The 23948-nt window shown below is 39.2% G+C and overlaps 1 protein-coding gene across 2 annotated transcripts in view; it reads left to right on the top strand.

The window, feature by feature from the left end:
* LOC101288688 (solute carrier family 22 member 5) overlaps positions 1–23948 on the top strand; it is a 93616-nt gene that overhangs the window by 28035 nt on the left and 41633 nt on the right. The window contains exons 5-10 of one of the 2 annotated variants that reach the window (XM_004279894.3): positions 1381–1507; positions 4725–4819; positions 13238–13452; positions 14361–14543; positions 16691–16826; positions 19694–21647. The exons of the other annotated variant lie outside the window; for it this stretch is intronic. Of the exons in view, the coding sequence (XP_004279942.1) occupies positions 1381–1507; positions 4725–4819; positions 13238–13452; positions 14361–14543; positions 16691–16826; positions 19694–19769 (832 nt within the window). The 3' untranslated portion in view covers positions 19770–21647. Of the gene's footprint in view, positions 1–1380; positions 1508–4724; positions 4820–13237; positions 13453–14360; positions 14544–16690; positions 16827–19693; positions 21648–23948 lie in introns of those variants that run through there. 2 annotated transcript variants of the gene reach the window in all.

Genomic DNA, 23948 nt, shown 5'->3' with positions numbered 1-23948 from the left:
GGTAGGATATTTCTAAGAACAACCTGGTTGGGGAAAGATACCTCTCAGAAGTAGAAGTGCCCATGCTGTATATAGTGGCTGTGGGGTAAGACCTCTAATTCTTCACTAATACAGTAGCCACATGCAACGATTTAAATTAAAATTAATTAAAAGTAAATAAAATATAAAATTCGTTTCTTCAGTCACACTAGTCACACCAGCTCAATAACCACATGTGGTTAGCAGTTGCTGTATTGGGTAGCGCAGATACAGAACACCAGTGGAAGTTCTCTTGGACAGCACAGCTCTAATTACTGAAACGGAGTGGCCTAACATCATCACAGTTGCTACAGGGACCAACCAAGGGATATATGCCCCAAAATGCAGACTGGGTTCATTTTTCAACCCATATGCTTGTAGTAGGCTAGGGACAGAAGCTGGGGCTTGGCTATTCGATACGTTGTGTTTTGCTCTGCGATAATTCCTATTGAGGCTTTGGAGGGGCCTATTAATTATAGGAGGACTATATCTACTACATATAATTTATTTTCTAGGATAACTTAATACTGACAAATAAGTAAGGAAAACAAGAGCTGGCAGAAGATTGGCTAAGCAATTCTGAGAAATAAAGATTAGGAAAAAATAGAAAAATTAAAGTATAATAAATAGAAATAGAAAAATTAGGAAAGAATATAAGTCAACCATGTTTGAGCATCAGTTAAAAATGTGGATAGATTGTGTAATAAAAAAATATGTTTCTAACTAACACAACATTGTTAATCAACTATACTCCAATATAAAAAAATTTTTTTTAATGTTTCTAGGCATTAAAAAAATAAGACCACATTGGCTGTGGTCTGGTTTGGATACTCACTGAGCTGAGAATCTGTTGAGAGCCATGCGGCAGCCCACAGGAAGGTGTCAGTGCACTTAACCTCCTCCTCTGACTGCAGGAAAAGCCTGAGAAACACAGATGCCCTCTTTTACCCAATAAACTTGTGAGCATCACCAGCTGGGCACCAGGGATTCTCCTAGGGATAGACACACTGAAAAGATACTAGACTGTGTTTCTTTTATGAGCCACACCGGCTATGAAGTTGTGGATGGTGTTCTCCAGGTGCCCTGGCTTAAACATACCCAGTTAATGTTACCCCTTATAGTGTGGCTCTGGCTTTAAGTACAACTAATGATCTGTCTTTTGATTTGATCATAACTTTGAAACTTGAAGGTGCTTTTATTTATTCCTACAAATAATGGAAATCTTATGAGGCCTCCCTCTTGATGTTCTTTAAAAAGACAAACTAGAATTTTACAAAATAAAAATGATTCGGCGGCAACTTACAGTTGATAGCATCAACCTTGCTACTGTGAAAAATTATAAAACATTCAAATGAATTTTAGGTTTATTCCTGAATCTCCCCGGTGGCTGATATCCCAGAGAAGATTTAGAGAAGCTGAAGATATCATCCAAAAAGCTGCAAAAATGAACAATGTAGCTGCCCCAGTGGTGGTTTTTAATCCTGTGGAGGTAAGGATTTGCACATGTTTCCTCCTGAGATCAGTTATGCATTCTTTTTCTTTCAAAGTCTTCTTTGAAAGAAGAAGTAAAATTTATTTATTTATTTGTTTGTTTTTGGCTGCGTTGGGTCTTTGTTGCTGCACACGGGCTTTCTCTAGTTGCAGCGAGTGGGGACTGCTCTTCGTTGCAGTGCATGGGCTTCTCATTGCAGTGGCTTCTCTTGTTGCAGAGCACGGGCTCTAGGCACGCGGGCTTCAGTAGTTGTGGCACATGGGCTCAGTAGTTGTGGCTTGTGGGCTCTAGAGTGCAGGCTCAGTAGTTGTGGCGCACGCGCTTAGTTGCTCCATGGCATGTGGGATCTTCCCGGACCAGGGCTCGAACCCATGTCACGTGCATTGGCAGGCGATTCTTAACCACTGTACCACCAGGGAATCCCCAGTTATGCATTCTTGATTATGGAATTTAATTTGATTCAATAGGTTTTTGAGTGCCTATTATGTACCAGGCACTGTTCAAGGCCTTAGAGACACAATGATGATGAAGTTCTGAGCCCTCCTCAAAGGGCTGTGCACCAATTAAGTGCAATAATATATGTAAACTGCTTAGCATATAGCAAGTGTTGATTAAATATTAGTTCCCTTCCCTTTTGCAAGTTTATCTCCAACTTTTTATTGGTCTTGCTCCACACCATTGATGCAGCTACATACTGGTGATTTTTGAATGTCCAGATTAAGAGGGAAAAATGTGTTTGAGGGGTATTCCACCCATGGGCTCCCCACTGTACTCTGAATCTTACCAAATTCTGCTGGGGAAGCTGTACATGTCTTTAGTCTTGCTATGTTGTGTCTAGAACCTTAAGGCCTGAGAGCACAGGCTGGAGGATTCACCCCTGCAGGCAGGAGGCCACGAGGAAAAGCAGATATTCAGTGGAAGCAGATTCGCTTCCTGCCAGTCAGTGAGGATTCAGTGTCCTTGGCCATGCCTCGTCAGCTCCTAGAGAAAACAAGAAAAATTAGAGACACAAGGAGCATAGAATGTAACCAAGAGTGTTAAGAGGATTAGATGGAAGGTAAGTGATGACATGAAGGAGGAAGTCCCCAAGGAGTGGACACTGTGAGCCAGCAGAGAAAGAGAGTAGAGTGACTCAGAGCTGAAGAGGCAGGTCCAAACAAGGGAGGACACTTAGCTGGATGGAGAGGATGGGGCAATGGCACTCCTGGCCAGAGGGTCAGGAACTGCTCAGGACACCTCAAGAAGACTATATGCTTCTTAGTCTTTATGCTTGCCCTACCCCAGGACTTTGGAGGGTGGCGAGCACGCCAGTGCTCCACCCTGAGAGCTTCCTCCATTCCTGGCCTTTGCGACCTCTGACAGAAACAGATACCCTGGTGATGGCTGGCGGATTAATTACAGTGGCTATGAGCCCAAGCTCTCAGAGGGCTGCCAGAACAAATATGTCTTAATCCTTTGCTCTTCAGATCAAGAATTCCATTCCCAGCCTTGGTCAATATAACTGGATGCCTGATCCACAGGTCCTGTCTGTGCCTGGTACCACTCCCAGAACCTTCCAGGAGGACTGCTAGTTCCCAGTAGTTTATGCAGGGGCTTTCTTTGTTGGGATAACAGGGTTATACTGCCAGGGGCATGTTCTAGAATTGTACACTCCACGTAGTGCAGAAGCAAAAAGGTAACATGGCTGTGAGCTGAATGAGGAGGTGTCTGTTTTTGGAAAGAAGGATGCTAATATTTGGGAAGCACCTGCTACAAGGGCAGGTCTGGCACTCTTCCTTCCTTTGTAGTAAAAATTCCTTCCTCAGCCTCTTACTGAACACACATAATAGGGCTACAGAGTCATTGTACTTTATCCTGAGGAGATGAAAGGCTCCACCTCAGAGCCCTGTAACTTTTTAGTTTCAATTCTTTTTTTTAAATTGAAGCATAGTTGATTTACAATATTGTGTTAGTTTCAGGTGTACAGGAAAGTGATTCAGTTATATATACATTTTTTTCAGATTATTTTCCACTATAGGTTATTAAAAGTTATTGACTGTAGTTCCCTATGCTATATAGTAAATCCTTGTTGCTTACCTATTTCATGTATAGTAGTTTGTATCTGTTAATCCCATAACTCCTAATTTATCCCTCCCACCCTCCTTCCTTTTGCCGTTGGTAATCATAAGTTTGTTTTCTATGTCTGTGAGTCTGTTTCTGTTTTGTATGTAGATTCATTTGTATTATTTTTTTGATTCCACATATAAGTTATATAATATTTGTCTTTCTCTGTTTGACTTATTTCACTAAGTGTCATATTCTTTAGATCCATCCATGTTGCTGCATATGACAATATTTCATTCTTTCTTATGACTAGTATTCTATTGTACATATATACCATATCATCTTGAGCCAGTCATCTGTTAATGGGCACTTGAGTTGTCTCCGTGTCTTGGCTATTGTAAATAGTGTATTGATAGTTTCAATTCTAATAAGCTTGATTATCTAGATTCCTAACACATGACAAGTTAACTTCAGTAAATTAAAAGTAAAGGAAGGAAGCCCATCAACAGCGGTATGAAATTGCCACCAACCACTGACAGCTCACATCTTTTCCTCAATGGTGCAGTAATTATAGTAATAGTTAAAATGTATGGGGCATCTACCATGGTTCAAGTACTATGCTAAGATTTATATATATGATCTCATTTAATCTTCTCAACTCTTGATTATTATACCCATTTTACAGAGAGGTAAACTGAGGCTCATAGAGGATAAATAGTAACTTGCCCAAGGTCCCCTAGTTAACCCATGTGTGTTCTGACACTGAAACAACAACAGGACAAGGATGAAAAGCAGATATGGACCTCAAGGCAGTTTGGGTCTATATGGTGCTACCCACTCAACAGGCCCTAAGGCTCAGTGTGATTAAGGTCACCCATAATGATGCCCATGAGTCAAGTCAAGGCTGTGTTAGCAGTCAGGCTTTATATAAAGAGACAGTGAAGCCAATGTTATATATTTTAAAGGCTTCTGTCTAAAATGGGCCACAAACATTTTTAAACGTTATAATAAGCATCATATATTTAGATGCCCTTATTCCCTGCAAATTCCAGACTTCTGAGCATGTTGAAAGTGATGTGAGACATACATGCATAAGAATATATTGTCATAGCCAAATATACTTCCTCACCACCTCTCAATCTCATGGTTGTGTGCATTACTTTAACAACAGGAGGTAACCCCCGTGAAGCAGGAGAAAGTTTTCATTCTGGACCTGTTCAGGACTCGGAATATTGGCACAATAACAATTATGTCCTTGCTGCTATGGTAAGTAATAAGAGATCTGGAAATGCGACATACAGAATGTAAATATACAATTGATTTTCTCTAATTCAGGGGACAAGGTCAAGGCCTGGGTCTTCCTGAGGCAAAATTAAAATTTTAGAATTCTAAGTTATTTGGAAAGGCTTCAATTTAATTCATGGAACTGGATACCGAAAAAAAATGTCACAGGGAACAATATTTAGGTCTGCAATACTGTGACCCATTGGGAAATCGTTCCCTGCTCCTCCTAGAGTTACTGAGATTAAAACTAATGATGTCCCTGATGCCTGAAGCTGAGACGCTAATTCAGCTCCTGCTTCCAGAAGCTACACTGACAATTAATCAGTGAAGTTAGAATACCCTGAATCCCCACTGCCTGCATTGGAGTTTTGACAAGCTTTTTATACTTGCTCATAGGAATCTACCGAGTGATTTTAAGGCCTAGAAGTAACGAACTGACTTTGTAGGCAAGATTTAATAATGTATCTGCCAAGAAATTAGGAAGAAGACAAAAAGAACATGCCTACCCCACGATGGCAGCACAAAAAATGACGGTAATCAGAACAGGTAGAAGATGGTGGTGTGGAAGGATGCAGAGTTCGCGTATCCTCACAACTACGGCGTCTGCCAGATGGTGGGGGGGGACCCCAACACCCAAGGAGATGAGAAGAACCCCCAAGCGCACCAGTAGAACATGGGAGGACTGAGCGGGGGAAGGAGAAGTGGAGGCCGGACAGGACTGGCACCCCTGAGGGGTGGCTCAGAGTCAGGGAGAGGTTCCCACGCCTGGAGGGACCCTCGGGGGCTTGGATCAGGGGGAGCACACCCAGCGTTTCCCCTGCCGAATTGGCTGGGGAAGTCTGCCCAGCTCTCGGGCCAGGTCCTATGCTCTCAGAGGTCCCCTCCAGGCTGGGTTGGTCCTGGGGGTGTAGGAGGGAGGCTGGAAGAGAACAGGAGAGGCAGGTGGGAGGGGCCCTCCAGGATGGGAGGAGCAAGAGAGGAGCAGAGGGTATTTGCCCTACCCAGTCGAGCCCAGGAAGCCTGCTGGGCTCCCAGGTGGGTTCCCCCACCCTCTGAGACCAGAGGCGATGGGCACGCCTGAGCCCCTTCTCTGTTGAGCCTAAGCCCCACCCCCAGTGCCCCCCAGGGCCTTTTCCAGCCCTGTGGGTCCTAAGCATAGGCCCTGCGCACTGCCCAAACCTTGCCCCTGCTTAGGCCCTGCCCTCCACAGCCAAGGCCTTTTCCACCTTTTTTTTTTTTGTCCATCTCTTTTTTAATATCATGGTTCTGTTTTACCTTCTGGTTGTTGTTTCACCTATATTTTTATTTTTATATTTTTTCTAACATATCTGTCAGTTTCCTAGTCTAATTTTATTTTCTACTTTGTTATTGTTTTTTTTTTTTTTTTGCCACACCACGCAGCTTGCGGGATCTTGGTTCACGACCCAGGGGTCGGGCCGAAGCTCCTGTGGTGGGACTCCAAGTCCGAACCACTGGACAAACAGAGAACCTCAGACCCCAGGGTATATTCATTGCAGTGAGGTCTCCTGGAGGTCCTCATCTCAGCACCAAGACCCAGCTCTACCCAACAGCCTACAAACTCCAGTGTTGGAAGCCTCAGGCCAAACAACCAGTAAGACAGGAACACAATCCCAGTCATAAAAAAAAGGAAAAAAAATGAGACAGCAAAAAAATATGTCACAGATGAAGGAGCAAGGTAAAAAACTACAAGACCAAATAAAGGAAGAGGAAATAGGCAATCTACCTGAAAAAGAATTCAGAGTAATGATAGTAAAGATGATTCAGAATCTCAGAAATAGAATGGAGGCACAGATTGAGAAAATACAAGAAATGTTTAACAAAGATCTAGAAGAACTAAAGAACAAACAAACAGATGAGCAACACAATAACTGAAATGAAAAATACACTAGAAGGAATCAATAGCAGAATAACTGAGGCAGAAGAACGAATAAGTGAGCTGGAAGACAAAATGGTGGAAGTAACTGCCGAGAAGCAGAATAAAGAAAAAAGAATGAAAAGAATTGAAGACAATCTCAGAGACCTCTGGGACAACACTAAACTCACCAACATTCTAATTATAGGGGTCCCAGAAGAAGAAGAGAAAAAGAAAGGATCTGAGAAAATATTTGAAGAGATTATAGTGGAAAACTTCCCTAACATGGCAAAGGAAATAGTCACCCGAGTCCAGGAAGTACAGAGAGTCCCATACAGAATAAACCCTAGGAGAAACACACCAAGACACATATTAATCAAACTAACAAAAATTAAATTCAAAGAAAATATATTAAAAGCAGCATGGGAAAAACAAAAAATAACATACAAAGGAATCCCCATGAGGTTATCAGCTGATTTTTCAGCAGAAACTGCAGGTCAGAAGGGAGTGGCAGGATATACTTAATGTGATGAAAGAGAAAAACCTACAACCAAGATTACTCTATCTGGCAAGGATCTCATTCAGATTCGATGGAGAAATCAAAAGCTTTTCAGACAAGCAAAAGCTAAGAGAATTCAGCACCACCAAACCAGCTTTACAACAAATGCTAAAGAAACTTCTCTAGGCAGGAAGCACAGCAAAGAAAAAGATCCACAAAAACAAACTCAGGGGCTTTCCCGGTGGCGCAGTGGTTGAGAGTCCGCCTGCCGATGCAGGGGACACGGGTTTGTGCCCCGGTCTGGGAAGATCCCACATGCCGCGGAGCGGCTGGGCCCGTGAACCATGGCCGCTGAGCCTGCGCGTCTGGAGCCTGTGCTCCGCAACAGGAGAGGCCACAACAGTGAGAGGCCCGCGTACCGCAAAAAAAAAAAAAAAAAAAAAAAGAAACAAACTCAAAACAATTAAGAAAATGGTAATAGGAACATACATATCGATAATAACCTTGAATGTAAATGGATTAAATGCCCCAACCAAAAGACACAGACTGGCTGAATGGATACAAAAACAAGCTGTCTACAAGAGACCCACTTCTTGACCTAGGGACACATAAAGGCTGAAAGCGAAGGGATGGAAAAAGATATTCCATGCAAATGGAAATCAAAAGAAAGCTGGAGTAGCAATACTCATATCAGATAAAATAGACTTTAAAATAGACTGTTACAAGAGATAAGGAAGGACACTACATAATGATCAATGGATCAATCCAAGAAGAAGATATAAAAATTATAAATGTTTATGCACCCAACATAGGAGCACCTCAATACATAAGGCAAATGCTAACAACCATGAAAGGGGAAATCGACAGTAACACAATAATAGTAGGGGACTTTAACACCCCATTTACACCAATGGACAGATCATCCAAACAGAAAATAAATAAGGAAACACAAGCTTTAAATGACACAATAGACCAGATAGATTTAATTGATACTTATAGAACATTCAACCCAAAAGTAGCAGAATACACTTTCTTCTCAAGACACATGGAACATTCTCCAGGGTAGATCACATCTTGGCTCACAAATCAAGCCTTGGAAAATTTAAGAAAACTGAAATCGTATCAAGCATCTTTTCTGACCACAATGCTATGACACTGAAAATCAATTACAGGAAAAAAACTGTAAAAAACACAAATACATGGAGGCTAAACAGTACGCTACTAAATGACCAAGAGATCACTGAAGAAATCAAAGAAGAAATAAAAAAAAAAATACATAGAAACAAATGACAATGAAAGCACAACGACCCAAAACCTATGGGACGCAGCAAAAGTTCTAAGAGGGAAGTTTATAGCAATTCAATCTCACCTCAAGAAACAAGAAAAATCTCAAATAAGCAATCTAACCCTACACCTAAAGCAACTAGAGAAAGAAGAACAAAGAAAACGCAAAGTCAGTGGAAGGAAAGAAATCATAAAGATCACAGCAGAAATAAATGAAATAGAAATGAAGAAAACAATAGCAAAGATCAATAAAACTAAAAGCTGGTTCTTTGAGAAGATAAACAAAATTGATAAACCCCTAGCCAGCCTCATCAATAAAAAAAGGGAGAGGACACAAATCAATAAAATTAGAAATGAAAAAGGAGAAATCACAACTGAAACCACAGAAGCACAAAGAATTATAAGAGACTACTACAAACAACTATATGCCAATAAAATGGACAACCACAAAGAAATGGACAAATTCTTGGAAAGGTACAATTTTCCAAGACTGAACCAGGAAAAATTAGAAAATATACACAGACCTATCACACGTAATTAAATTGAAACTATAATTAAAAGTCTTTGAACAAACAAAAGTCCAGGGCCAGATGGCTTCACAGGTGAATTGTATTAAACATTTAGAGAAGAGCTAACACTGATCCTTCTCAAACTCTTCCAAAAAATTGCAGAGGGAGGAACACTCCCAAATTCATTCTACGAAGCCACCATACCCTGATACCAAAACCAGAAAAATATATCACAAAAAAAGAAAATTATACACCAATATCACTGATGAACATAGATGCAAAAATCCTGAACAAAATACTAGCAAACAGAATCCAACAACATATTAAAAGGATCATACACCATGATCAAGTGGGATTTATCCCAGGGATGCAAGGATTCTTCAATATATGCAAATCAATCAATGTGATACACCATATCAACAAATTAAGGAGTAAAAACCATATGATCATCTCAACAGATGCAGAGAAAGCTTTTGACAAAATTCAACACCCATTTATGATAAAAACTCTCCAGAAAATGGGCATAGAGGGAACCTACCTCAACATAATAAAGGCCACATATGTCAAACCCACAGCAAACATCATACTCCATGGTGAAAAATTGAAAGCATTTCCACTAAGATCAGGAACAAGACAAGGATGTCCACTCTCACTACTCTTATTCAACGTGGTTTTGGAAGTCCTAGCCGTGGCAATCAGAGAAGAAAAAGAAATAAAAGGAATACAAATTGGAAAAGAAAAAGTAAAACTGTCACTGTTTGCAGATGACATGATACTATACATAGAAAATCCTAAAGATGCCACCAGAAAACTACTAGAGCTAATCAATGAATTTGGTAAGGTTGCAGGATGCAAAATTAATGCACAGAAATCTCTGGCATTCCTATATACTAACAATGAAAAATCAGAAAGAGAAATTAAGGAAACAATCCCATTTACCATCACAACAAAAATAATAAAATACCTAGGAATAAACCTGCTTAAGGAGGCAAAAGACTTGTACTTAGAAAACTATAAAACTCTGATGAAAGAAATCAAAGATGACATAAACAGATGGAGAAATATACCACGTTCTTGGATTGGAAGAATCAATATTATGAAAATGACTATGCTACCCAAAGCAATCTACAGATTCAATGCAATCCCTATCAAACTACCAATGGCATTCTTCACAGAATTAGAGCAAAATTTTTACAATTCGTATGGAAACACAAAAGACCCTGAAAAGCCAAAGCAATCTTGAGAAAGAAAAACAGAGCTGGAGGAATCAGGCTCCCTGACTTCAAACTATACTACAAAGCTACAGCAATCAAGGCAGTATGGTACTGGCACAAAAACAGAAATATAGATCAATGGTACAGGATAGAAAGCCCAGAGATAAACCCATGCACATATGGTCACCTAATTTACAACAAAGGCAGCAAGAACATAAAATGTAGAAAAGACAGCCTCTTCAATAAGTGGTGCTGGGAAAACTGGACAACTATAGTAAAAGAATGAAATTAGAACACTACCTAACGCCATACACAAAAATAAACTCCAAATGGATTAAAGACCTAAATGTAAGACCAGACACTATAAAACCCTTAGTGGAAAACATAGGAAAAACACTCTTTGACATAAACCACAGCAAGATCTTTTTTGACCCACCTCCTAGAGTAATGGAATGAAAAACAAAAATAAACAGATGGGACCTAATGAAACTTAAAAGCTTTTGCACAGCAAAGGAAACCATAAACAAGATGAAAAGACAACCCTCAGAATGGGAGAAAATATTTGCAAATTAAATGACAGACAAAGGATTAACCTCCAATATATACAAACAGCTTATGGAGCTCAATATCAAAAAAACAAACAACCCAATTAAAAAATGGACAGAAGACCTAAATAGACATTTCACCAAAGAAGACATACAGATGGCCAAGAGGCACGTGAAAAGATGCTCAACATCACTAATTATTAGAGAAATGCAAATCAAAACTGCAATGAGTTATCACCTCACACCAGTCAGAATGGCCGTCATCAAAAAATCTGGAAACAATAAATGCTGGAAAGGGTGTGGTGAAAAGGGAACCCTCCTGCACTGTTGGTGGGAATGTAAATTGATACAACCACTATGGAGAATAGTATGGAGGTTCCGTAAAAATCTAAAAATAGAACTACCACATGACCCAGCAATCCCACTACTGGGCATATACCCTGAGAAAACCATAATTCAAAAAGAGACATGCACCACAATGTTCATTGCAGCACTATTTACAATAGCCAGGACATGGAACCAACCTAAGTGTCCATCATTGGATGAATGGATAAAGAAGATGTGGCACATATATACAGTGGAATATTACTCAGCCATAAAAAGAAACGAAATTGAGTTATTTGTAGTGAGGTGGATGGACATAGAGTCTGTCGTACAGAGTGAAGTAAGTCAGAAAGAGAAAAATGAATACCGCATGGTAACACATATGTATGGAATCTAAAAAAAAAAATGGTACTGATGAACCTAATGGCAGGGCAGGAATAACGATATAGACATGGAGAATGAACTTAAGGACATGGGGTGGGGAGGGGGAAGCTGGGGAGAAGTGAGAGTAGCATCAACATATATACACTACCAAATGTAAAATATATAGCTAGTGGGAAGCAGCTGCATAGCACAGGGAGATCAGCTCCGTGCTTTGCGATGACCTAGAGGGGTGGGATAGGGAGGGTGGGAGGGAGGCTCAAGAGGGAGGGGATATGGGGGTATATGTATGCATATGGCTGATTCACTTTGTTGTACAACAGAAACTAACACAGTATTGTGAAGCAGTTATACTCCAGTAAAGATCTATTTAAAAAAAAAAAGATTACATAACATTAAAAAAAAAAAAAAAGAACTAGTAGGCTCCTGCTGCAGCTAGTCGAATTTTAGAGCCATCTTGTATTGCAATTAGAAGTCATCAATGACAGAGTTTATGCCCCTGAATTAAGCAAGTGTGTCCTGGGCATGTGGCTTTCATCACAGTAGATCTCCTTAGTTCTTACATGTCAGCAGGTATCACTGATGCAAATGTACCTTGAGCAGTGGCACTATTGAGCCAATAATAAACTAATCACTAATTTTATCTAAGCTGCTCTTATTACCAAATGTGGAAAATCACTAAGATCCCAGAGCAATAAAGTTTCATTTTTTGTTTTGTTTTGGATTAGCCCTTGTGCTACCCAACCTAGTAGAGTATGTGTAAAAAGATCCGACATTGTTCCTGAAAACATTTTTCAGATGTCCTCTGCTTTTCAGTCATGTTGATAATAAGTGCATTTCTGCACAGGGGAGTTTGCATAGTGTAGTGTTTTTTCCACAGAGAAACTTTTATGTGGACGTTAACTATAATGACAGGATATGCAGTGTGCACTCTGTGATACCTTTTATGGGACTTTCACTTTCTTCCCTACTAAAGTGAGTTTTACTAAATCAATTGGAATTTACTATAAGTGGATCCCACAGTATTACCTATATTTCTTCTTCTCTTCCTCCTCCTCCCTCTCCCCTTTGCCTTCCTCTCCTTCTCCTTCTTATTCTTTGGGGGGGAAAATGACATATGGATTTTATGTTCACTGATGTGACTGACATTCTTTCTTCAAATAATAGCTCTGAAGGAATGAGAATATACAAACTCTCCTATTGAAACTTGAAATTAACTAGATTAGGATAGGTATTCTTGAATATTGGTATATCTAGACTAGTGCTGTCCAATGAACTTTCTGCAATGATGAAAATGTTTTATATCTTTTTTGTCCCTTATGGTAGCCACTAGCTGCATGTGGCCACTAAACAATTGAAGTGTGGCTAGTGCCAAAGTGAGGGACAAAATTTTAAATTTTATTTAATTTTAATTTATTTACTTTTTCTTCTTTTTTTGGCCACGCTGGGTCTTAGTTGCAGCACGTGGGATCTTTGTTGCTGTGTGCGGGATCTTTAGTTGCGGCATGTGGGCTCTTAGTTGCGGCATGAGGGCTCTTAGCTGCAGCATTCGGGATCTAGTTCCCTGACTAGGGATTGAACCCTGGCCCCCTGCATTGAGAGCACAGGGTCTTAACCACTGGGCCACCAGGGAAATCCCTAATTTATTTACTTTTAAATAGCCATATGTGGCTATTTGTAAGACAGCAACATCTAGACAATTTCCTGACCATCATGAAATTGTAAAGAGACTCAAGCCATCCTTTTGTCATTTTTGTCTTTTGTCTTTCAGGATGGTCACCTCAGTAGGTTACTTTGCTCTGTCTCTCAACACTCCTAATTTACATGGAGATGCCTACCTGAACTGTTTCTTCTCTGCCTTGATTGAAGTTCCAGCTTACATTACAGCCTGGCTGCTACTTCGAACCCTACCCAGGCGTTATGTCATATCTGGAGTACTGTTCTTGGGAGGAGGTGTGCTTCTCTTAATTCAACTGGTGCCTGCAGGTAAGAAGTTATCCAATATTAACAGCTTACCAGAAAAGATCCACACCTTGACAGGGCTAATTATTAGTCCCTGTTCCCTATTTATGTAGCCTTTACATCATAAGTCATTCTTAAGTCAGTTATATAAGTGATAACTAACTCTGTGATTTCCCATGTTCAAAATTACTCCCTTCAAATAGTTAAGAGTTAACCTTAGAGAATCAGAAATCACCACCTGAGAAGGAAGAGTAATGCTCCCAGTCATCCCCTTCACAGAAACATGCACCTAAACCCTCAAACCTCTTTCTGAGTAATAATCCCAATTCCCAATTTCTTGGTACTTTCTTGGTATTTTCAAACCTTCTCTCTGATGTGTATATTCAAGTGTTAGAGTTGGTAGTACATACCAGTTCCAGTATAAATTCAGTGATTTTTATGGTCTGTAATCTTTATGTAGTTAGAGAGCACATGAAAAGATATATGCTTCTCTTTTCCCCTTATGTCTAACTTTCTCATATTGTTAAAATGTTAAGTCAACAGATTTTTGATATATAGTACTATGCATAGAAATATATATTTCTTAATAATAATAAACAGGATAAAAATGATTTGTCCTTCTCTTCGAAGATTAAACTTAACTGTATTAACATGCTAACAACTGACTATGAAACTGTTGTAATAAATAAAGGTAGACAAGGTCACAGAATGCATAAATGATCTAGAATAACAGAACAGCGAAGCTCAAAGCAACCCTTCACGCTCCATCTTTGTCCATGTCCAATTAGTAAGGCTTTGAAGAGACTGTATAATTTGGGGAATATCTTTAGATTATAAAACATTCCTATACAAGCAAAAAGGACAATTCAAGCAACTGTTAAGAAAGTATCACTTCTAAAAGCACCTCTGTTTACACTGGATCTCTTTTCCAGATTACAACTTCTTGTCCATTGGTCTGGCCATGTTAGGAAAATTCGGGATCACCTCTGCCTTCTCCATGCTGTACGTCTTCACTGCAGAGCTCTACCCAACCCTGGTCAGGAACATGGCTGTGGGGGTCACATCCATGGCCTCCAGAGTGGGCAGCATCATTGCTCCCTACTTTGTTTACCTTGGTGAGATGCTTCTTATAAGTCTATTCTTTTTTAAAATATAAAAGTAATAGGTTTTCATTATGAAAAATGCAAACAGCATAGAAAGTACTGGAAAAAGTACAAGTTCACCTCTACTCTCTTAGTTCCCCAAATCACAGCCCTCAGAGGAACTACTATTAACAGTTTGGTGAGTAGCCCTTCAGACATTTCATTTTGCACAACATATATATATATATATATATATATATATATATATATATATATTTAAACACACAAAATGATATCATAAATATTGTTTCACAACTTTTTTTAAACTTAACATTGTATCAGAATATTTTGCCATATCCGTGTATATAGCTCTTTTAGTTAGTACATAGACTTCCAATGTATGTATACACATTATTTATTTAACCAGGTTCATGGATGAACATTTAGGCCATTTCAAAGTTTTTGTTACCATACATAACACTGCAGTGAACATTCCTCTACGGCCCCCACAGCCTTTGTATATTTGGATCAATAGATTGCTGGCGCAATTTAAAAATTTCATAGATATCGCCAAATTGACCTCTAAATACTATACCAGTTTACAATCCAACTATCAATATATGAGAGTGCCTGTTTCTCCATATCCTTACCAACAATGGGGATTATCCAATTTTTTAATCATTGATAGTCTGTTATATGAAAAACGGATATCATTGTTGCTTTCATTTCCTTTTCTTCAATTATGAATGAGGTTGAGCATTTTTTCATATATTTATTGAAATTCTATTTATTTTTAAGAGATCTGACTGTTCATGTCTTTTCCCATCTTTCTAATGGTTCGTATCAAGTTTAGATATTTGATTTTGGGAGCTCTTTGTAATTGAAAAATTAGCCCTTTGTATATATATTATAAATATTTTTCCTAGTTTATTATTCCCACTTTGACTTCATGACTTTATTTGCATTGCTGGCAATTTTAGCTTTTATATGATCGAATTTATCAATCTGGAATAACACCACAGAGGGGCTTTAGTGGGATGTTCAGTGGATCTAGGATCTGGCACTCCAAGCTAAACCTCATCAAGAACTCTACTGGTGAGAGATGTAGACACAGCTCCTTATTCTTCCTAGTCATCCATTGGTTACCTACTAGTTCAAACATACACACATACACATCCCCAAAGACATATGTGAATTCTCAGAAAAGGTATACTCTAAATCTTTACAGAGAGAGACATTTTCCACACAGCTGCCCTGAACACCTGAGAAAGTACATTATTATATAGAATGGTGTCGTTTCCCCTTTGTTCTTCCCTATACTTTCAAACCATGCCCATATGGTCTAATGGTGGACCATTGGTACATAAGAAATGGAGAAGTCTGAGAAAGAACTTTGTATTCCACAGTAGTGGCTCCTGTTGGTGACACAGAGGCCTCAGAGAAGCTTCAAAATTGATATTTTTTTGTCAAATAAAATTCTTGGGTGTGTTATTCCTCTGTAATCTCTGTATACAGAAGGGAAGCAAGATGAGGATCTATTATTCCCCTGTCTGAGTAACACCACATAAAGAAGAGGTGGAGTGGTTCTTCCAATTACATGTAAAACCAAGACATATAAATGCTGCAAAAAGAAACCACAGTGCCTGACATTTATTGATTTAAATTGGATTGAATATATTAATTAGGTTCTTTTAAGAGTCTCACAGCTCTGTGGACCAAGATTTCCACAGGAGCCTACTGGTTTGGGCAAAAGCAAAAGTCATATCAGTCATAACAGCCAGTAGGTGTCCCTGCAACATCCTGGTCAACCTCTTTCCCCTTGGTGTCCTCCCACCCCCCATCTCCAATGACCTCTACCTTAAGAGGAGAACTTTGGTAGGCAAAAATTTCTATCAAAGGAACATTTATCACACATGATTAAGTAGTAGCTTAGAGAATGCCAGGTGACGTGAAAGACCTTATGATAATGCAAAATTGAGTAGGTGAATGATTATGGAAATTCGGAGGCAATGACATCTGCCAAACAGAAACTGTGGTATTTTGCACACTTTTTTTCTTCTGTAAATATTCAGGTTTAAAACTGCTCTCAAATACTGTTTGCCACCTTTACAAAATGATTCTCAAGAGCATCTGGAGAAACCCTGTATCTAATTGATGTTCTTATGTCCTGTGCCTTACAGGTGCTTACAACAGAGTTCTGCCCTACATCCTCATGGGCAGCCTGACTGTCCTGATTGGAATCATCACTCTTCTCTTCCCTGAAAGTTTTGGAATGACTCTACCAGAGACCTTAGAGCAGATGCAGAAAATGAAATGGTAAGTGGAACTTTAAAAAATGGTATCAGAATTCCTCAGAAAGAATAAACATGAAAGAATAAATAGGAAAATTCTGAAAAGAAAGTGTAATAAGTGGAAAGTAGCTCTATCAGATAATAAAGGACATTATTAAGCAATGGTAATTAAAACAGTATGATGGTGGTAGAAGAAATCACTGGAATGGAATAGAGTTCAGAATTAAATGAAGAAAATATGAGAATTCAGTGTGTGATAACAAGTAGCAATTCAAAATCAGTGGGGAAAATTTAGATTATTCAGTAAAAGGTGTTAGAACATTCAACTAGCCATTTTGGCTAAATAAAAAGCTTAACTCTTACTTCAAAATACATCAGGATAGGGCTTCCCTGGTGGCGCAGTGGTTGAGAGTCCGCCTGCTGATGCAGGGGACGCAGGTTGGTGCCCTGGTCCAGGAAGATCCCACATGCCGTGGAGCGGCTGGGCCCATGAGCCATGGCTGCTGAGCCTGCGCGTCCGGAGCCTGTGCTCCGCAGTGGGAGAGGCCACGACAGTGAGAGGCCCGCATACCACACACACACAAAAAAAACACATCAGGATAAATTCCAGAAAGATTAAAAATTGAGAACTGAAAATATAAAGTGATAAATGTAGCAGAAGAAAACATAAATATTTTTATAACCTTAGAGAAGGCCTTTCTAAGCATATTATGAAAAGCAAAGAGCCATAAAGGAGAAGATTGATATATCTGATTATGTAATTTTAGAAATTGTTGGTACAGCAAAAACGAAACCATAAATTAGAACAAAGGTCAACAAAGCAGGGGAAAAATATTTGCAACACACAATGTAGACATAGAGTTAATAAATTTAAGATGCAAGAAGCTCTTAGAGATCAGTGGGAAAAAGACAAACAACTCAAAGAAAACTGGCAAAGGTCATGAACAAACAGTTTATAGAAAAGGAAATTTCAGTGGCAAATATATACATAAAAAAGAAATACTTGTCCATATTAATTAAAGCATAAAAAATGTCAATGTCATTTTTTGGCCTATGAGATTGTGCAAGGGTTTTCCTCCTGATATCAACCAATTCTGACACCAAATAGGTATCTTATAATTTCTTCCAATTTTGACTCTAATTACTCAGGGCTAGCATCAGACTCTACAGGTTAAAGGCTCACTCCCACAAGACAGCCTTCTCTTCAGATGCCAGCCACAAGTAATGGTTCCCCAAGGTTATCCACATTTCTGGCTATTGGGGAGGGGGAAATTTACCCTTTTACCCCTTTAAGGTCTTGTGGCTAAACTAATCATAAAATTGACACCAGTCAACAGGAGAAAAATAAACAAATTTTAATTCATTACACAGAGATCTCTCAGAAATAGGCCCTAAGAAATGGCCAAAGCAGGAAGCTTTTACACTTTCTAGACAAAGAAACAATAAATTTGAGAGGAATTGACAGGACAAAGAAACTTAGGTTTGAGTGCTTAATTAGTAAGGAATTTAAGCAGAGTTTGGGCTTGTGTAGTAAATTAGTAAAGAAGTAACAAGGTTTGTTTATAGAGATTTCTTGGCCCAGCCCCGGAATTCCCTGTCTTTGGTGATAAGGGTGTCCTTCTACCTCCATATGCAGGGATTGCACCTTTCACATGAGGGATTTATTCCCTGCTTTCAGGGGCACAGAGGAGGCCAGAGTTTCCTTTTGCATCAGCTGCTTCACAAGCAACTTCAATTAAAAATAATCAATATGCCATTGTGGCAAATTTTGGGGCAGCCCGCCCTGAGCTCCATCATGTCCAACTTGGCTACAAAGTCTGGTATTTCCACAACCCTCCTCTTCACATTCAGGAATTTGCTAGAATGACTCACAGAACTCAGGAAAACGTTTTACTTACTATTACTGGTTTGTTCTAAACAACACAAATGAACAGCCAGGGGGAGATGTACACAGGGTGAGGTCCAGAAGGGTCCAGAGCACAGGAGTCTCCGTTCCTGTGGAGTTGGGGAGCATCGCCATCCTGGCCCATGGATGTGTTGGCCAATTCAGAAGCTCTCTGAACCCCAGTGTTTAGGGGATTTTATGGAAGTTTCATCACATAGGCATGATCAATATTGATTTGACCTCAGTCCCTCTCCCCTCCCTGGAGGCTGGAGGATGGGCTTCTAGTCAAGGCTTGGTCTTTCTAGCAACCAGCCTCCATCGTGAAGCTATCTAGGGACCCACTGAGTCACCTCATTAGAATAAGAGGCAAGACACTATTACCCTTGTCACTCAGAAAATTACAAGGGATTTAGAAGCTCTAAGTCAGGAACCAGGGACAAAAATCAAACATCTTTCTATGACACCATAGATTGGAAAACATTTAAAAGACTAATGGTATGGTAGGAGAAGTTTAGATTCTAGAGTGAAACTGCCTGGCCTCAAATCCCAAATCTACTGACTAAACTTGGGAAATTTGCTTACTTTTCACTAAACCTTAGTATTCCCATCTGTTATATGGAAATAGTTCATATGGCTTTTGTGATGTTATATAAGATGAAGTGTTTTTAGTGTGTAGCCATGATAAAAGTCTATATGTGAGTGGATTCTGATCCCAAACTGAACATGTATAGTGAAAGATGCCCATTTTTTATAAGTTGTTTCTTCTAATGATAAAACTACTTCAATATCAACTTTAACTTACCAAGAACTTCATGCTTACCACTCTATTCTTTCCTCAGGAAAACTATAAAATCATAGAATACTAGCTCTAGACTCATGAGGTTCTTATTAGAGTTAAAATAATTACCTGTTCATTGACTGGAGAAATGTTTTTCAGTGTCAGTTTGGCATTTTGAGGAGGGGAGTCTTAAATATTTAATTTTCTTTAGCACTTATCTTATTTTCAGGTTCAGATATGGGAAAAAAACAAAAGATTCAATGGAGAAAGAAGAAAATCCCAAAGTTCTAATAACTTCATTCTGATAAAATTCCCACCCTATTTGGTGAACTGAAAAACAGATCCTAAGACTATGAAGACACTAAAGCCTTTCCTGATGAAATGGACTGCCTATGAAGATTAACACTAAAATGGACCTTGCTATTAAGAAATGCTTGTCATATGGCAAACTCTGGACCACGCTTACAGATAAGCTCCTTATTTTAAAAAACAAACCATTTCCAGAAAGTCCTCCATACTAATTAATTCGATGAAATGGGTTTGTAGGATTTTTACAAAACGTGTTGGTCAAGGACTGGTAAATCCATATAAAGATTAACATGCATTTCCAAATACAAATACTATCCAAATTTTTAAAGAAGTCACTGAATTAACACAACTATCAGGCTTGGGTGTGTGTGTGTGTGAGTGAGTAAACCAGCAAGTTCAAAATTACAGTAGTTTTTGAAGTGAACTTATACACTGCTGTAGCCAAATGATTATAAGGAGTATTCCTATCCAGGAAATTTTATATACTACTTTGAGAGGAATTGATGACAGATATTAATAGCATTTTACAAGTGAAATGCAGCAAGAGATCAAGTAGCCTGGCTCAGATGGCCTGTCAGCCTTTAAGAAGGGAACCAAGGCAGTTCCTAGCTACAATTTCAGCAGCTATGGCTCACAGCCTATTGAATGGTCCACATTTGTGCTCTCTGTGAACACTTGACTAAGCTTTCTGTTCACTAAGACTGGCTTAAGAGACCTTTTTTTGGTAAATAGAGAATCAGGAAAACTGCAAACTAGTTAGATTGGTAGAGGTGGTTTGTGTGCCCCATAGCCAAGAGGGGTCAGCACCCAGGAAGAAGGCTGTCCAAGCCAAGAATCTGGAGAGCCTTTTAAAACAGTTCTTTCCCTTAATACATCCCTTCCTAAATCTGGTATGCAGTTGTATCCTCTTCAACCAGGGGTGCATCTGGTTCCAGGAATGAGCAAGGTAAAAGGCAAAAGCCACTAATGGGATAATGTATTAGCATAAACTCAGAAGATGAGTGTCAGCTCTGTGTCTCACCACATTTTAGGCATGCTGACATGATAACATAGCAAGAAGTTCATCCTGGAGACCTGGGCAGCATGCTTTCACCAAGGGCGGCGCCTTTTGGAGTAGCACGTGACAAGCTACTGACCCTTTAACATATCAGTGCAACGGTGCACCTGTAGAATAGGCAGCCACTAGTTTTTAATATGCTGCTTGGTGGCATCATCTCCTAAAATTAATTATCCCCAAATGTAAATATTCACTATCTAAATATTTTTCAAAGGAACGTTTGATGTAACATCTTGGTAAACAATCCTTATTTCTTTAAGATCTTTATCTGGAACTTTTCTGATTAACTCAGAATTTTTCTTTATATTGCCATATTTCTAACACATATTTTATATCCTACTGACACATTGATCCCACCTTTTGATTGTTACTTTAAAATCCAGTAGAATATCTTAGAATAGTTTATGCTTTGTCATTGGGGACTCAGGTGCACAGCTTCATCCACCCAGTGCCTTTATCTTCCCCACTGATGTGGCCTGTCTGGATCACCTTTCCACCTACCCTGCCAGACAGTAGTAGCTGCCTGTCCTTCAAAGAACAGCCCCTGCTGCCTTTCAGGAAGCACTCCTTGAACTTCCTTCCCACCAGCAGCGACTGTTCACTCCTCTGTGTTCTTCTGGTACTTGTTACCTTCACTCAGTTGGGCTCTTGTCTAGTTGTCCCCCCCGACACACAACATGTCTATAAGCCTCCGGGATGCCAGGGACCTAACTTTGCTTATCTTTTTATCCGTTGCAGTGCTGCTTACTGTAGTGCTTTCTTGCATGTAACAGGCATTTGAGGATATTCGTTTTAATTAAAATATTTTGTAACACTAGCGTGGTGAAAATGTTATGTTTGAAACATAGACACTTGAATTTTTAAACACCAAAGTATAAAATGCTCTTAAATCTTTTTCTAAATATAAAAAGTAAGGATGTGGACTTCCCTGGTGGCACAGTGGTTAAGAATCCACCTGCCAGTGCAGGGGACATGGGTTCCATCCCTGGTTCAGGAAGATCTCACATGCCACAGAGCAACTAAGCCCATGCGCCACAACTACTGAACCTGCACTCTAGAGCCTGCGAGCTACAACTACAGAGCCTGCGTGCCACAACTACTGAAGGCTGTGCACCTAGAGCCCATGCTCTGCAACAAGAGAAGCCACTGCAATGAGAAGCCCACGCACTACAACAAAGAGTAGCCCCTGCTCACCGCAACTAGAGAAAGCCCGCGCACAGCAATGAAGACCCAACGCAGTCAAAATTTTTAAAAATTAAACTAAATTTTTAAAAAAAGGAAGGATGTGATAATTGCCTTTTACTGCTGTTTGTATGGGTGTTTTATATTTTATAATAGTAAGAGATAATTTTTTAAAATCTGTTTATAAAGAGGCAACAAATATACAAATGAATTACCTCTTTGGTAGTTCAAAGACCAAGTAGATGAATACATGCCAAAATAGTATTCGATTAAATTCAAGATATATTCCTGATTTTTATAAACTATTTTTAAAATTAGGTCTACAAGGCAACTACCTGAACTTGCTTATGAATATCAGTCTCAGACTGACAGCCAATATTACACTGCATGTTAGAGTGTAACATGAAACACTGGAAGCATCCCATTAACAGTAGTTTCATGGATACATGTTTTAACATCTTTTCAACATTTTGGGGTAAGTTTTAGTAACTATAATCATAATATAAAATATAGATAAGAAGTAAAACTATTAGAAAATAGACAAAATTATCAATATTACAAGGAACATATAATGATCTATTTTTAAAATCCAAGAGAATTAATTAAATCTAGTACCTAAGAGTTTCAATTTAAGTGGAATCATATAACAAGTGTCCCTAAATCAGCAACTTTCTATGTACTAAAAATAACCAGCTAGAAAATATACTGGAAAAAACCAGGTTCCATTCCTAATAATCATAAGAACATAAAATACCTAGAAGTAATCTCTAAACAGATGTATAAAACCTAAGTGAAAAAATTATTCCATTTAATTAAGAGTTGAGTGGAGACATGCTGTTTTTTTGTTTTGTTTTGTTTTGTATTTTTATTAGGTTTTTATTTTTGGCTGCGTTGGGTCTTCATTGCTGTGCACCAGCTTTCTCTAGTTAGAGACATGCCATTCTTTTTTTTTTTTTTTTTTTTTGTGGTACGCGGGCCTCTCACTGTTGTGGCCTCTCCCGTTGCGGAGCACAGGCTCCGGACGCACAGGCTCAGCGGCCATGGCTCACGGGCCCAGTCGCTCGGCGGCATGTGGGATCCTCCCGGACCGGGGCACGAACCCGTGTCCCCTGCATCGGCAAGTGGACTCTCAACCACTGCGCCACCAGGGAAGCCCAAGACATGCCATTCTTGAATGTGTAGAATGAATTCTGTGAACCTGCATTCTTACCAAATTAATTCACTATTTTAGTATAATTAAAATTAATATTTCAATGACGTATTTTAGGAACTTAAAAAATAATTCTAAAGGGCATCTGAAAGAACAAATAGGCAAGATTGTCTAAGAAAGGTTTGGAAAAGAAGAGTTGTAAATTGTAAATCCCTCAGATTTAGAAATACAAAGATAAACAGGAAGGCCAGAAACAGACCCAAATGTTTATAAAATTGTAACATATGATAAAGTGTATTACACATTATCAAGAAAAGGATAAAATTTTCAAAACTAGTGCTGGGACAATTGATAAGCTGGGAAAAAATAGCATCTCACCATAAAACACATACCAAGGGCTTCCCTGGTGGCGCAGTGGTTGAGAATCTGCCTGCCAATGCAGGGGACATGGGTTCGAGCCCTGGGCTGGGAAGATCCCACATGCCGCGGAGCAACTAGGCCCGTGAGCCACAACTACTGATCCTGCACGTCTGGAGCCTGTGCTCTGCAACAAGAGAGGCCGTGACAGTGAGAGTCCCGCAATGAAGAGAGGCTGCACAGCAATGAAGACCCAACACAGCCAAAAAAATAAATAAATAAAAATAAGTAAATTAAAAAAAAAACAACACATGCCAAATTCTAAATGGATTAAAGATTCAAAAGTAATAAATAAATAGATAAATAAGCTGAAAGAAAATACAGGTGATTGTTTAAGGATGGATAGGGAATTAAAGATAAGGTAGAATA

The sequence above is a fragment of the Orcinus orca genome, chromosome 3, assembly GCF_937001465.1.
Source record: "Orcinus orca chromosome 3, mOrcOrc1.1, whole genome shotgun sequence".
Taxonomy (NCBI): Eukaryota; Metazoa; Chordata; class Mammalia; order Artiodactyla; family Delphinidae; genus Orcinus; species Orcinus orca.
Note: the sequence above shows the minus strand (reverse complement) of the source record. Positions and strands in the feature narration are given on the sequence as shown.